Below are 13,017 nucleotides of genomic sequence, written 5' to 3' on the forward strand. Positions count from 1 at the left end.
ACCGCTCGTTGTTCTCCCCGCTGCTCGGGCCCGTTTCCCTGCGGTGCTCGGGACCCGTTCGGCGCCGCTCGGTTCTTTTATTTCCCCGCGGCTCGGGCCCGGGCTTCCCGCCGGCGCTCGCTCCCCGGCTGCCCTGCGTACGGGCCTTCGTTTTCTCCGGTGCACGGGCCCGCTTCCCGGTGCACGGCGCCCTCCTCTTCCCCGGCCTCCCGGGTGCACCGGCCCCGTTTCCCGTTGTCTCCCCGGTGCACGGCGCCTTGCCCGCCCCGCTTTCCCTTCTTCCCCGGCTGCACGGCCCCGCTTCCCCGCTCTTTCCGCAGCGCACGGCCGCTCCTCTCCTCGCTTTCCCCGGTGCACGGCGCCTTCCCCTTCCCGGTTTCCTCCGCCCCGGCTTGCGCGGCCACCGCTCCCCGGGATTTCCCCGGCGCTCCAACCCCTGGCTCTCCGGGGCTCGGCCCGGTGCTCGGCTCCCGCCGCCGCAGCCCGCCCAAAGCGGCGCGGAGCCCGCCCGGTGCGCCGGGCCCGCCGCGGCATTGTTCTCGGCAGCGCCGGGGCCGGCGGGCCCGATCCGGCGGGGACACCGCGGCTGCCGGGGCCGGGCCGGGCCGAACAAAGGGGCGCGGAGCAGCGAGCGCGGCCGGGGACCCCCGGGCCTCCCCCGGGCCGGGGCTGCACGTCCCCGGGGCCGCTGCAGGCGGCGGAGCGAGCGCGGCCGCGGCGTCCGGGTGCGGCGGAGCGGCGGACGGCAGCGCCGGGAACGAGAAACACACGCACGGCGACAAAAACAAAAGTGTATTTTTCTTAAATAAAATTGAAGAAAAGCAATGTGAAAAAGGCAATTTTTTAATGTAAAAAAATAACGCTAAAAATATTTAAGGGGAAATAATTTGAAGAAAAAAAACACTTAATGTAAAAAAATTACTTAAAAAAGAATTCAATGCAAAATTGTTTTAATGCAAAATATTTAAAGGCAGAGATTTTTAGTGCGAAGGTTTTTAACGCCGAAAAATATTTTCGTGTGAAAAATTAACGCGAAATAATATTTTAACGCAAAAAATAACAATAAATATTTTAATAGAAATATAAAACGCAAAATATATTTTGATGCAAAAAAAAAAAAAGCGAAAATAAATTGAGGCGAAGAAGGAAAAAAAAAAAAAACAAAGCGAAAAAAAAAATTAAAATAAAGCCAAAACAACAGCAACCGCCACAAACCCCGCACGGCCGCAGTTACTTACCGGAGGGGCGTTCCGCGCGCGGGGCGAGTGCGGTCCCGCCGGCGCGGGGCGGCCCTGGCGGGGTGCGCAGCGTGCTCCTGCCGGTGCCCGTGCACTGCCCATGCACCGGCTGCTCCTGCAGCAAAGGGAACCGGAGGGGGGGGGGAAGGGGGGTGGGAAGGGGGGGTGTAAAAGGGGGGGGACCCCGCCGCGCCTCCCGCTCACGCCGCACACTCCGCCGGGGCGACGCGCCCCGCATGCTAATAAGCGCGTGCCCCGCGCGCGCGCCCCCTGATTGGCCGCCGCGCGGCGCTCGCGCCCCGCCGGCTAATCCCCTCCCCTATATTTTTTCCGCCCCTCTCCCTCGCCCCGCCCCCGCGTCAAGGGGGGCTCTCCCAATAGGCTGGCGCTCCGCCAGCCGCCTGCCAATCAGAGCGCGGCGGGGGTTGCGACGCCGAGCGGCGGCGCCTAATTCAAGCCCGGCGGATGAATGGGAGGGGAGGGAGGAGCGCGCATGCGCCGAGCAGGACAGAGAGGCGGGGGGGGCCGGCGTTGCAGCGGGAGTTGCATTGTACCCAAAGAGCCATGCAACCCCCGCTGCAGCGCAGCCCCCGCCCCCGGCTGCCCATTGGCTGGCCGCCCGCCAGCTCGCTGTCAATCACGCAGTGTAAACAAGGCGCTGATTGGCCGGCCCCTGCGAAAAGCGATGACGGGCCCGGCGAGCGGTTTCAAGGCGGCCCCGAGGCCGAGGGAGGGGGGAGCCGGGGGGCTGTTTCCAGGCTCCCCCCGTCGCCCCCCCCGCCCCGGGTGGACCCCGAGGCCCGGGAGCTGCGCGGGGGAGATCAAAGGCGGCGGCGAGAGGGAGCGGGGAGCGGGACGGAGGCACCACCGGAATCGCCCACCGGAATCGCCCAGCGGCTCCGCCACGCTGCCGGCAGGTCTGCGGGGGGGTGCCGGGAGCGGGTCGCTGTGCAGTGCTTTGGGGCTGCGGTGCCGGGGGCCGTGTGTGCAGTGCCGGGGTGTGCAGTGCTGGGGGGCTGTGCAGTGCCGGTGTGTGCAGTGCCGGGGTGTGCAGTGCTGGGGGGCTGCGGTGCCGGGGGCCGTGTGTGCAGTGCCGGGGTGTGTGTGCAGTGCCGGGGTGTGTGTGCAGTGCTGGGGGGCTGTGCAGTGCCGGTGTGTGCAGTGCCGGGGTGTGTGTGCAGTGCTGGGGGGCTGTGTGTGCAGTGCCTGGGTGTGTGTGCAGTGCTGGGGGGCTGTGCAAAGCCGGGGGCTGCAGCGCTGGGGGCCGTGTAGTGTTGGGGGGTGCAGCGCTGGGGTCCCGTGCGGTGCAATGTGGGGGGCCCGTGCAGCGGGGGGTGTGCAGTGCTGGGGTGTCGGGCGGCGCAAGGTGAGCGGGGTGCAATGCTGGGGGATCATGCGGTGCGATGTTGGGGGGCTGTGCAATGCGAGGGGGGTGCAATGCAGTGGGGGGGTCCTGGCGGTGCAGGGGGGAAGCAGTGCGGTATGGGGGGGCCTGTGGTGCGGGGGCCGTGCGGCGGGGGGGGCGGCGGGGCCGGTACCCGCGGGGCCGGCGGCACCTGCCGCTGTAGGTCCTCCTCGGGGCGCTTTTTTTTTTTAAATAAAAGAACGTAATTGATTGAAAATGCTCAAATAAATCCAAATAACTTGTAAAAGATATTAGATTACAACGGAACTATTCATTACGCTGGGACGACAATCGAGTTAGGAGGGAGAGCGGCTGGGGGACACAGCGCAGCCCGTGGGGACCCTGCGGCACCGCACGGACAGACCTGCGCACACCGGGACACACGGACGCAGCGCGCTCACGCACCCCCGGGGACAGGGCACGAGGACGGGCTGCAGGGACAGACGGCCGGGGACAGACGGCCGCGCCGCGGGGCTCAGCACTGGCACGGGCAGCGCTGCACGGGGACAGGCAGGTGCAGCGGGGAGCGATGCACAGGGACACACGGACGCACGGACAGAGGGACGCAGGATCACAGGCGCGCTCTGCCGCTTCCACAGCCGCGGTGCCGGCAGCGCTGCCGGGGTGAGCGCCGTGGGCTCGTCGGCACAGCCGGGATTTCTCCTCCAGCCGGGTGAGGAGCGGGGCAGCAGGAGCAGGGACGCGCGGAGACCCTCTGGGGACAGAGCCTGGCTGTCCTGTCCCCTTGATGCACCCCCTCCCTGCATCCTGCCCCAAAAAGCTCTGTTTCCCCCGTGGTTCTATTCCCTGTGGTGTTCCAAAGCAGCTGCCGGAGCACGGGCTGAGCTGTGCGGCCGGACCTGGGCACCCCCCGAGGGGAATGTACCGCGGGGAGCAGATCCCGACCGCCCGGGGAGCATCTCCCGGGGCTGCGTACGGCAGCGCCGAGCCGCAGCCCACCCGGGAAATGCAGTGAAACAGCCCTGTTGGATCCTTCCCCTCTGGGAAAGGCCGGGAAAGGGCTCTGGCCCCGATAAATAACCTTACGGATTAACCCAGCACAGGGAAGCGTTGCGGAGCGGGAGCACAAGGCAGACCCCGGCGCTGCGGTGGCTGTGCTGGGTGGGAGCAGCGCGCGGGCTGGGGCCGGCACATTGTTCTGCCGCCGGGGGTCGGGGAGAGCTCGAGAACAGTTTCTCGATTGCAAAAAAAAATATATATAACAAAATTATAACAAAACCCCAGTGGCCGTGAAGCTCGTTCTTCCCCACGAGTGCCGGGGTGAGCGGGAAGGGGCTGGAAAACCCCCTGGTGCTGGGTCCAAGGCAGGGGCTGGTGGAGCCGGGAGATACGGGAGCCCTGAGCCTGCACTGCGGGGAGCGCAGCCCCGTGGGAACGACCTCCGTGGGTTGTCAGTGAAGAGACCCTGGCTGGGTGCGATTAAAACCAGTTTAATGACACCCTCCCCGCCAATCCCGCAGCCGCCTTTGTCCGAGCCCGGGGCGGCCCCATCGGGATCCGAGACAAAGGGCGGCGGGAGGGGCCGGGGCCACCGAGCCCGGGGATCGTGTCCCTCCCGCTGCCCATTGTCCGGCCAGAGCAAGGAGGGGGTGACAACCTGTGCCGAGGCCCCGGGGCCAGATGTGGGGAGGGGGTGTCCTGGGGCGGCTGCTCCAGGGCGGCTCGTCCTGTGGCTCTGCGTCACGGCACAGCACGGCATTGCATGGCACAGCATGGCCCACCGTGGCACGGCGTGGCGCAAGGCAGGCGGCTCAGCCTCCCGGCGCGCGGGGCAGGCAGGTTTCCAGCCGGCCGCGGCGGTGCCGGCGTGGCACCAGGCTGCTGCAACCAAGGGTCGTGTTTGCAGCGCAGGGGCAAGAGGCAGCTCAGCGCCGCTGTCACCTCCGCTCCCAGCCTGGGGACACCATCCCCTGCACCGCGCTCGGGGAGGTTCCTGTGGGGGTGCTCAGAGGTGCTCTGGGGTTCAAAGGAAGAAGGAAGGAACTTAACTCCCATTAACTGTCCCATTGTATCGGCCGTGGTAATAATCGGGTTTGCTAATGCAATTGCTGCTGCGATGTGAAAATCCTGCTGGAAAATGTATTAGAGCAATTATCCGCCTCACTCCGCAGCCGGGTGTAGCATTAATATTCAATTTTGATGTGGAAGTCCTATTATGTTAATGACTTCAGTGACAAAAGTCATTAATGTAAGACTTTTCCTTTATGGTGTGGCACCAGCCGGAGTGAACACCCCCGCGACACCGGTGCGCGTGGCGGGATCGGGGGTGCACACGCCAGGGCGGCAGCCGGGGCCGCGATGCCGCAGGGGGGCCGGGCCCCCTCCCCGCTCCGCACGGACCCTCCTGTCTCAGGCGGCCCCTTCTCCCGGTGCTGCGAGTGCAGGGCCGGCCGGTGTGCCGTGCTGAGGGCACGGCGGCATTGGCTGTGCCGGGGCCCCGGGAGGCACGGGGCGGATTAGCTGCGCTGCAGCGCAGCCGGCAGCGGCACTCCCTCTGCCGCAGATGCCCTCCTTTGTTCTCTCCCCGAGCCAGGGGAGATGCACCGGCGCTTCTCTGCCTGCTGGAGAGCGCAGCGGTGCCGGCCCAGTGATCAGCTCATCCCTGCCTGCCCTGGCTGATGTGGTGCTGCTGCCTGCGCTTTGGGCAGCATCGTAGGCCTGGATGGACAGACAGACGGACACCTTGTCCTTGGGCCGTGCCAGAGGCGCAGCCTGAGCCTGGCCCCACGGCAAGCGTGGCGGTGAGGGCAGCACCCCTTGCTCCAGCCGGCACCAGCCCCCGCCACGGCTCCCTGATGGGAACAGTCCCACCGTGACAGACGGTGTCCTGGGGCACGGCACGGGGCTGGAACCACCAAATACAGGAGCTGGGAGCTGCCTGTGATGGTGGAAACAACCATGACCTTCACCTTTCCAGCAAAGGGCTGGTCTCAAGCAGTGGTGCTTGCTGCCACCAGCCTGAGAGCAGCGGAACGCGGCGGCTCTGCCGTGAGCGCGGCCAGGCTGCGGGCGGCCCCGCAGCACCGGTGTGCGGCCGGTCTGGTGCTGGGGCCGGTCGGGAAGCAGGAAATTTCTCACGGGCCAAGGAGGGGCTGGCACTTCCCGGACGTGACCCAGGCGCTGGGGTTTCCACGTGGCCCTTTCCGCGCCCCGTGGGGGGTCCTGCGCGGTGCAGCCGCCATGGCAGCTCCCGGTCCCCTCCGCGCGGTGGGTGCTCTGCACAGCCGGGTCCCGGCACACAGACCGGCACATGGTGCTGCGTCCTGGTCCGGGGTCCCTGTGCAGTGCAGCTCCAGGGCAGGATGGTGCTGAGCTGGTGGCTGGTGCCAGTGGCCGGGGCAGCCACAGCACGCAGGGCAGGTGGCCCGGCATGAACAGGGCACGGCTGGACACGGCTCCTCAGGGCTGCTGGGGACACCAACACTGTCCTGGGGACACCGACACTGTCCTGGGGACACGGCAGCCTGTGGGGGACACAACCACTGTCCTGGGGACACAGCCGGGAGCTGGGGGTGCCCAGAGCACCATGCCCTGGGGTCCCCGTCTGGCGGGTGGAGCAGCCCAGCCCGGGTGCAGGGCCTGGGGGTGCCGGGGGGCAGCACGGCGGCCACAGAACCACCCGTGGGCAGAGGCTCCCGGTGAGCGGGGCCTCGGTGTTCCCAGGAGAGCGGCCCGTGTCGGGAGCGGCGGGGCCGGGCCCGTCCCTGGGGCTGCTCCGCGTCCCCGGGGCTGCTCCGTGTCCCCGGGCCCGCCGGTGGCGGCTCCGCGCGCACGTGGCCGGGCCGGGCCACACGCACCCGCCCCGCCCCTCCCCCGCCCGCGTCCATTGGTCCACCCTTCCCCATCCCGCGCGCCCATTGGCCCCGGCGCCCTCCACAAACAAAGGCCGGTGACCGACGGGAGCCCAGCGCGCCGCTCTGATTGGCAGAGCGGCGGCCAGGGGGCGGGACGAAGGAGAGGGACGAATCCGGGCAGGCCCCGCCCTCCGAGCCGCGCCTGATGCCTTTATAAGGAGCGGGGCGGGGCGCTCCCATTCATCGCGCAGAGGAGGGGCGGGGCGGCCGTGTGGCCACGCCCACGCTCGCCGCGCGCGCAGCGGGTGGGTGCGGGAGGACCGGCCGGTGCGGCTCGGTGCGTCCGGTACGCGTGAGTACGAGCGGGTGGGGAGCATGTGCATGCGCCGCTGTGACGGTGCCCGCGCTCGCGTGGGTCCCCGTGCGGCCCCCGCGGGGGTGTCCCCGGGGCTGCGGCCCCACGTGTGTGTTGTGCTGGGGTTGGGGGATCTTCCCGGGGGGGATCGGCCTGTGCATCCCGGGCCGGGGCCCCACACCGCCCAGCCCCGGGCAGCACCCGCTTCCCCACGGCCTGGGGACATCCAGCCCACGGCACACACCCGCTGTGCGGCCACACGTGTCGTGGGTCAGGACACTGGGGTGACACGGGGAGGCCTCTTGCCTCCCCCGAGGACGGTCCGTGTGGTTTAACCCGCGTCACTTCCCTCCCGGATAAATCGCACGAGTAAACCGGGTCCCTCTCCCCCTTTTTCCTAATAGTGACCATAAATTTATTTACATTTCCGATCTGCCAGGTACGTGCGTGACACACGGCGGCTGCCAGCCCGTGCCGCAGATATGGATTGAACTTTAGTCTCCAAGCAATTAAGGTGCCTGAAACTGCACTTCATTAATGGCTGTTATGCAATAAAACCGATAAAACTGCCCTTATTTGCAATATAAAAATGCAATTTGTTTTAATTTATGTTTTTAAATACTTGCCGGGTTTTTCCTGGGCTCTGCCAGGCATGTGTCTCTGGGTGCCAGCGGGGGGAGCAGCCCTGGGCTGCGGCGGTGGGTGCTGCCCCAGCGAGGGGGCACTGGGTGCTCTGCCCCCCGCCCCGCGGTGCCCTTCGCTGCGCCCCCTTGCACAGAGAAGGTGACACGGAAGGGAGGGCAGCGGTGGCCCTGAGGGGGTCATGCGAGCCCCACGGATGCTGCGGCACAGGGTCCCCCCGACCTGGAGCTGCCACCCCATGGAGACGAGTTCTCGTGCAGACAAATCCAGCGGCGAGCAGGGAAGGGGCAGTGGCGGGAGCTCCTGCACCTGCATCCCACCAGGCAGAGGCAAACTGGGTTTTATCCTGGGCCAGCACCACCTGTGAGAGCCGCAATCCCACCTCTGCCCGGCGCGGTGCACCGCTCGAGCGCACCGCTGCGCTTGCCAGGGAGTTTGGTGCGTGCTCTCAGCAGGTTTGCGGTGGGGAAACGGTCCCAGTGCTGCTGGGGAGGGGCTGGCTGTGGCTGGGACCCCAATGGATGGAGGGACGGGGACCCCAGCGCATGATGCAGGCAGGATTTGGCCCTGGGCGGTTGGTAACAGCCGAGCAGCAAAGGCGGTTGAGGAGCTGGAGAGAACTTGTTCCTTTGGGACCGACACGGACAAGCGCCGGGAGCAGCGGGAAGGACAAGGGGAAGGTGCTGGTGGGAGCTGCTGCTCCTGGGGCATAAATAAAATACCCCGAGGAGGCAGCAGCGAGCACACGGTGACGGCTGCGATACCGGGCAGCTATTGCAAACAATAAATAGATCTGCTGGCTCGCAGGGAGCCCTTTGGGCTGGTGGTAATTACCCTCGCAGCAGCTCTTGCCAGTGGCAGCCGGGTGCCCCCCCCGCCACAACCGGTTCTGTTTTCCTGCATTTTAGTTCTTTTTTGGCTACTTCGTCTCTTTCACAGTCTGTCCCCTTTGCTGAGCAGTGGAGTGTTGAGCCCCTGTTGATCTGGGGGGACGGGGTGGGTTGGCTGAGGTGGGGGCTCTTGTATCCCCAACAAGGTGCACAGTGACCCTGGTGACAGGGAGCGATGGGGACTTGTCTCGGGTGGTGGTGCTGGATGGGAGAGTGCGGCTGTCCCTGCAAGGGGACACTGTCAGCCGGGCACCTGCCGGAGGAGTGAGCTGCGTTTGGAGATGGTGCACATGCCAACGGCGTTCCCAGAGACAGGATGGAGACCACCCAGCACGGGCAGGGTGCCGCCAGTGCCAGCCCCAGGTTTGCCCTGGGAAGGGGCAGCTGCCGGTGCCGGCCCGCGGTGCCACGGCGAGCGGTGGTTGTGCCACGGTGAGCGGTGGTTGTGCCACGGTGAACGGTGGTTGTGCCACGGCGTGGGGCCTCGCGCAACCCGTAGATTCGGTAGCAGGAGCTGATGGGTTGCAGGCGAGCGGCTGCAGGTGGTTTGGATTGTGGCGGGGCTGGGGACACGGCGATTGGAAACACATTGCGCAGGGAGCACGGCGGCACTGCCCGAGCTGTCCCCAGCCTGTCCCAGTGACCCCTCCACACAGGGGGTCTCTCCCCTCCCCGCCCCCATCCTGTGCCTGGGAACCACGTCCCATATGGGACCCGTTCATCAACACCCTGAGGGGACCCCCCATCCCACTGGGGGACACTCAGGGACACCAGCACTTCCCAGCGCAGGGAAACGCAGCCGGTGCTGCCACCGGCCCCCGAGCTCGCGCAGCACCTGGAGGGAATTAAGCGAACGCGTTCACCTCCCTGCAAACCTTTTGTAGAGCGAATTCCTGCGGTTACCCGTTGAAATTGCTGCAAATTATACAAGCGGCGTGTGTTTTGTTCCAACGGACACATGCTGTGGATGGACAGACCCACGGCCGTGCTGCAGTCAGGGACCAGCTCGTGCCCCCGGGCGATGGGCCCCGCGGGGCCGTCTCTTTGCAGCGCGACTCGTGTGCGGCTGCAGCCCCGAGGGGTTTGGTGGGTGCTGTTGGGGGGTCAGCGAAGCGAACACGGGTGCAGAGCGCGGGGTGGGCAGCAACACGCTGCTGCCACGCGTGTGCACGTGTGTTCATTTGAATGCGTGTGCCTGCAGGCGTGTGCACGTGTGGGTGCGAGCATGCGTTTGTGTATTTGTGTGCACACCTGCACGTGTGTGCACGCATGTGAATGCCTTTACATGCATCTACATGCACATGTGCATGACTGACTGTGTGTGTGCACGTGCGTACATGCATGTGCATGCCTTTTCATGGATGTATGTGCATGCATCTGCAGGTATGTGCATGTGTGCATACGTGTGCATGCATTTGCATAAATGCATGTGCATGCATCTACATGTATACGTGTGTGTGTGTGTGCATGCAGGTGCATGCCTGCACATGAATGCATGCACATGTATGTGCATCTGTGCGTTCCAGTGTGCACGTGTGAGCATGCCTGCGTGCCCTGTGTGTGCCTGGCTCTCGGGGTGCCCCCAGCCCGGAGGACACCCCGGGGGACACCCCGGCTCCGCTCGCACCCCAGCTCTCCCAGGAGCAGCGGGGACGGTCCTCCAAGGCGGCAGGAGCGGCCCGCTCGGCGCCGCTCTGCCCCGCGCGTCTCGCTGCCCATCCCCATGACTTCCCGGAAGCGCCAGCGGAGCAGCAGACCCCGGAAGTGCCGCTGTGGCCGGTGCCGGGGCGGGGCGGGGCCGGTCCCGCCATGTCGGCCGCGGGCGGCTGAGGAGACACCGGGGGCTGCGGGAGGCGGCTGCGAGCCGGCCCCGCACCGCGGGCCATGGCGGCGGCGGCGGCCGCTTCCAACTGGGGCCTGATCATGAACGTGGTGAACAGCATCGTGGGGGTCAGCGTGCTCACCGTGCCCTTCTGCTTCCGAGAGGTGAGCTCGGCCGGGCCCGCCGCTGCCCCCGCCGCGCTGGGGCCGGTGGACGCACCGGGAGGGCCGGGGCTGCAGGGCGGGATCCCCCGCAGGGACCCCGAGCGCGGTGCGGGGGTGGGTCGGTCCCCGGTCCCCGTCCCGCCCGCGGGCCCCTCGGCGCCGTCTCCGCCGCAGGAGCCGCCCGGGCCGGGGAGCAGCCGGAGCCCGGTCTGCGCGTTCCCCCGGTCTGAACCGGGGGCTGGCGGGGGACGGGCAGCGAGGGACGCGCTGGAGCCGGACGGGTCGCCCCTTGTACCAAACAACGTGTTTTTTCCTTTTCTTGAGGCCTCCAAGTAATAATTTCTGCTTTGCTTGGGAGGAGAAGGGGAAAAAAGCGGATTAATTTCTCCCCGTGATAACTGCGGGTCAGCTCGGGGGCGTCTGCAAACCCGCCGTCGAGCCCCTGCTCCTCCCGGAGCTGCCACCCCCGCGGCCCCAGCGCCTGCAAACTGGGCAGGAAAAGGGACCCAGAGCTGGCACCGCTGGCGCCGGTTTAAAGCCACCTGCTTAACAAGTGTCCTGGGTTGAACACCCCCCGCCGCACACGCGTGGGACAGCGCTGGCACGGAACTTGGTCATTAGTTTACACTCTCAAATAGTCCTTATTTAATGAGGTTACAACAGAGTTTGTGCCTCAGCACCAGGAGCAGTCTCTCTGCTCGATGCGAACCTGCTGGGGGTGAGCGAGGGGGCTGCGGAAATTCTGCTCCGCAAACTGCTCCCAGTTCGCTCTTTGGTGCTTAAACTGGTGCAGCGGGGAGCTGTGGGAAACAGGCAGCTGCTCCACGGCGTCCCTGGGCTGCGGGGACGGGGGGAATGAGCCAGTACATCGAGTTCCTCCCGGCTGCTCTGGGGTCGAGGGAATGCCCGAAGAGGCAGAAGGTGGCGGGGAGGGCGGGCGGGAGCCGGGGGGGCAGCGGAGCCGCCGGTTCACCTGGCGCTCGTCTCTCCCCGTGCAGTGCGGCATCGTCCTGGGAGCTCTGCTGCTGGTTTTCTGTTCCTGGATGACTCATCAATCCTGCATGTTCCTGGTGAAATCCGCCAACCTCAGCAAGCGCAGGACCTACCCCGGCCTCGGTGAGGATTCTCAGCTCCAGGCCTTGTTTTGTTTTTGTTTCTTAAACTGTGGTTTTACTCTGACCTCTTAATTTACAGCTTTCATACTGATTTTGTTGGAATAGCACATGGTTTCTTGATGTAGTTTTCAATTTGCCTAGTTTTCCTCCGCCAGTCTCCCTCCCCACCCCATGTCCCCGGGGGAGCGCCGGGTTTAATTCTGCTCTCGACAGCGCAGTCGAGAGGCGCGGGATTGTTTTGACTCTGCAGGGCAGGGGAGGAGATGCAGCGCTGACTGATCAAAGCCCAAGTTTTCGGGAGCTGGCGTAGCGGGCGTCTGGTGTAAATTATCGGTCTCGGCACGAAAGCCGCGAGCTTCCCCACCCAGCGAGTGCCGGGGACATCGGGTTCTGCCAGCGGAGAGCCTGGCATGGCGCTGGGGCTGCCGGGATCCGAGCTGCCGGCGCGGTTGTGGCCGAGCAGGGAGGAAACAGCGCGCAGGGTTCCAAGCGGCCAAGAAAATAAAACCATCTGCGAGACTCGTGTGGGGCTCTGGCAGAGCCCGGCAGCCCCGTCCGCGGAGCTCGTCGCCTCTGCGCTGGCGCCAGGGTTGGCTCCTGCTCCTGACCTCTGCTGATTCTGACCCACTTGGGGGGCAAGAGGGGGTGATGGGGTTCCAGTCCACTCTGTTGGCATGTGAAACGGCGGGAAGAGTAGTGTTTGCCTTGTTTTCCATTATTTCTCTGGAGGAGGAGAGAGCTGACTGGCATTGCCCGTGGTAAAAGAGCTGAAGCAACGCACGGCTCGCTCGCGGACCCTGTTGTTGGCAGACAGGTTCCCTCCACCATCAGGTGTTGCTCCCGTGCTGCACGTCTTGGCTTCTGCCAAGTGATATCTGCTCAAAACAGAAAAGGAGAAGAAGTTCTGTGGTCTTGGAGGTTGTTTCTGCAACGCTGGAGCGAAGGGGGAGCCCCCAGGTAGTGCCTGACTTGTCCCCGCTGCCTCCAGCCCAGCTGCCCGGCTCCCCGTCCCCTCACAACGCGCCTTTGTGAGCCGCTTCCCCGGGTACAGAGCGTCCCCGTGGCCTTGGAGCGGCTCCCGGGGAGCAGGGATCCTCCGCGCCTTCGGAAGCCAAGGAGCTGGAACACACAGGGGGCCAGTAACGCCGCTAAACTTCCTGGCACCTCCTGGCACGCGAACGCTGGCGCTGAATGAAACGTCTCTGCCCTGGGAGAGGTGCCACCGGGAGGGACGGCCCCAGAGGAAAAGCGGCGCTCCTGCAGGCGCATCCTAATGCAGCGAGGTCGAGCAGCTCCACACAGACGGTCTTTGTCACCGGGGGCTCACGCCTGGGGACATCTGCGAGAGATCCTGGCAGCCCCGCGGCTGGTGCTGTGGGAGGTTTTGGCAGCGCCGAAAGATGTAAGAAAGTTTTGCAAATTAACTTCAGTCAGCCAGTCCCTTCCGGAGGAGCACGGGGAGCGACCGTTCCGGCTCCAGAGGAGCCAGGGCTGTGTGGGGCTGATCTCTGGCCCGGACGCCTTCGCTCGGCAGCGCTCTGGGCCTAAGGGCTCGGGTATTAAAAATATCT

General features: G+C 65.7%; 1 protein-coding gene across 1 annotated transcript in view; it reads left to right on the plus strand.

Moving 5' to 3' along the window:
- The first annotated feature begins 10,151 nt into the window (after positions 1-10,151).
- SLC38A10 (solute carrier family 38 member 10) overlaps positions 10,152-13,017 on the plus strand; it is a 33,294-nt gene continuing 30,428 nt past the window's right edge. The window contains exons 1-2 of the mRNA XM_080356366.1: positions 10,152-10,331; positions 11,330-11,447. Coding sequence (XP_080212492.1) covers positions 10,230-10,331; positions 11,330-11,447 — 220 coding nt within the window. The 5' untranslated portion in view covers positions 10,152-10,229. The remainder of the gene's footprint in view (positions 10,332-11,329; positions 11,448-13,017) is intronic.

Source organism: Nesoenas mayeri (genome assembly GCF_963082525.1).
Source record: "Nesoenas mayeri genome assembly, chromosome: 19".
Classification (NCBI taxonomy): domain Eukaryota; kingdom Metazoa; phylum Chordata; class Aves; order Columbiformes; family Columbidae; genus Nesoenas; species Nesoenas mayeri.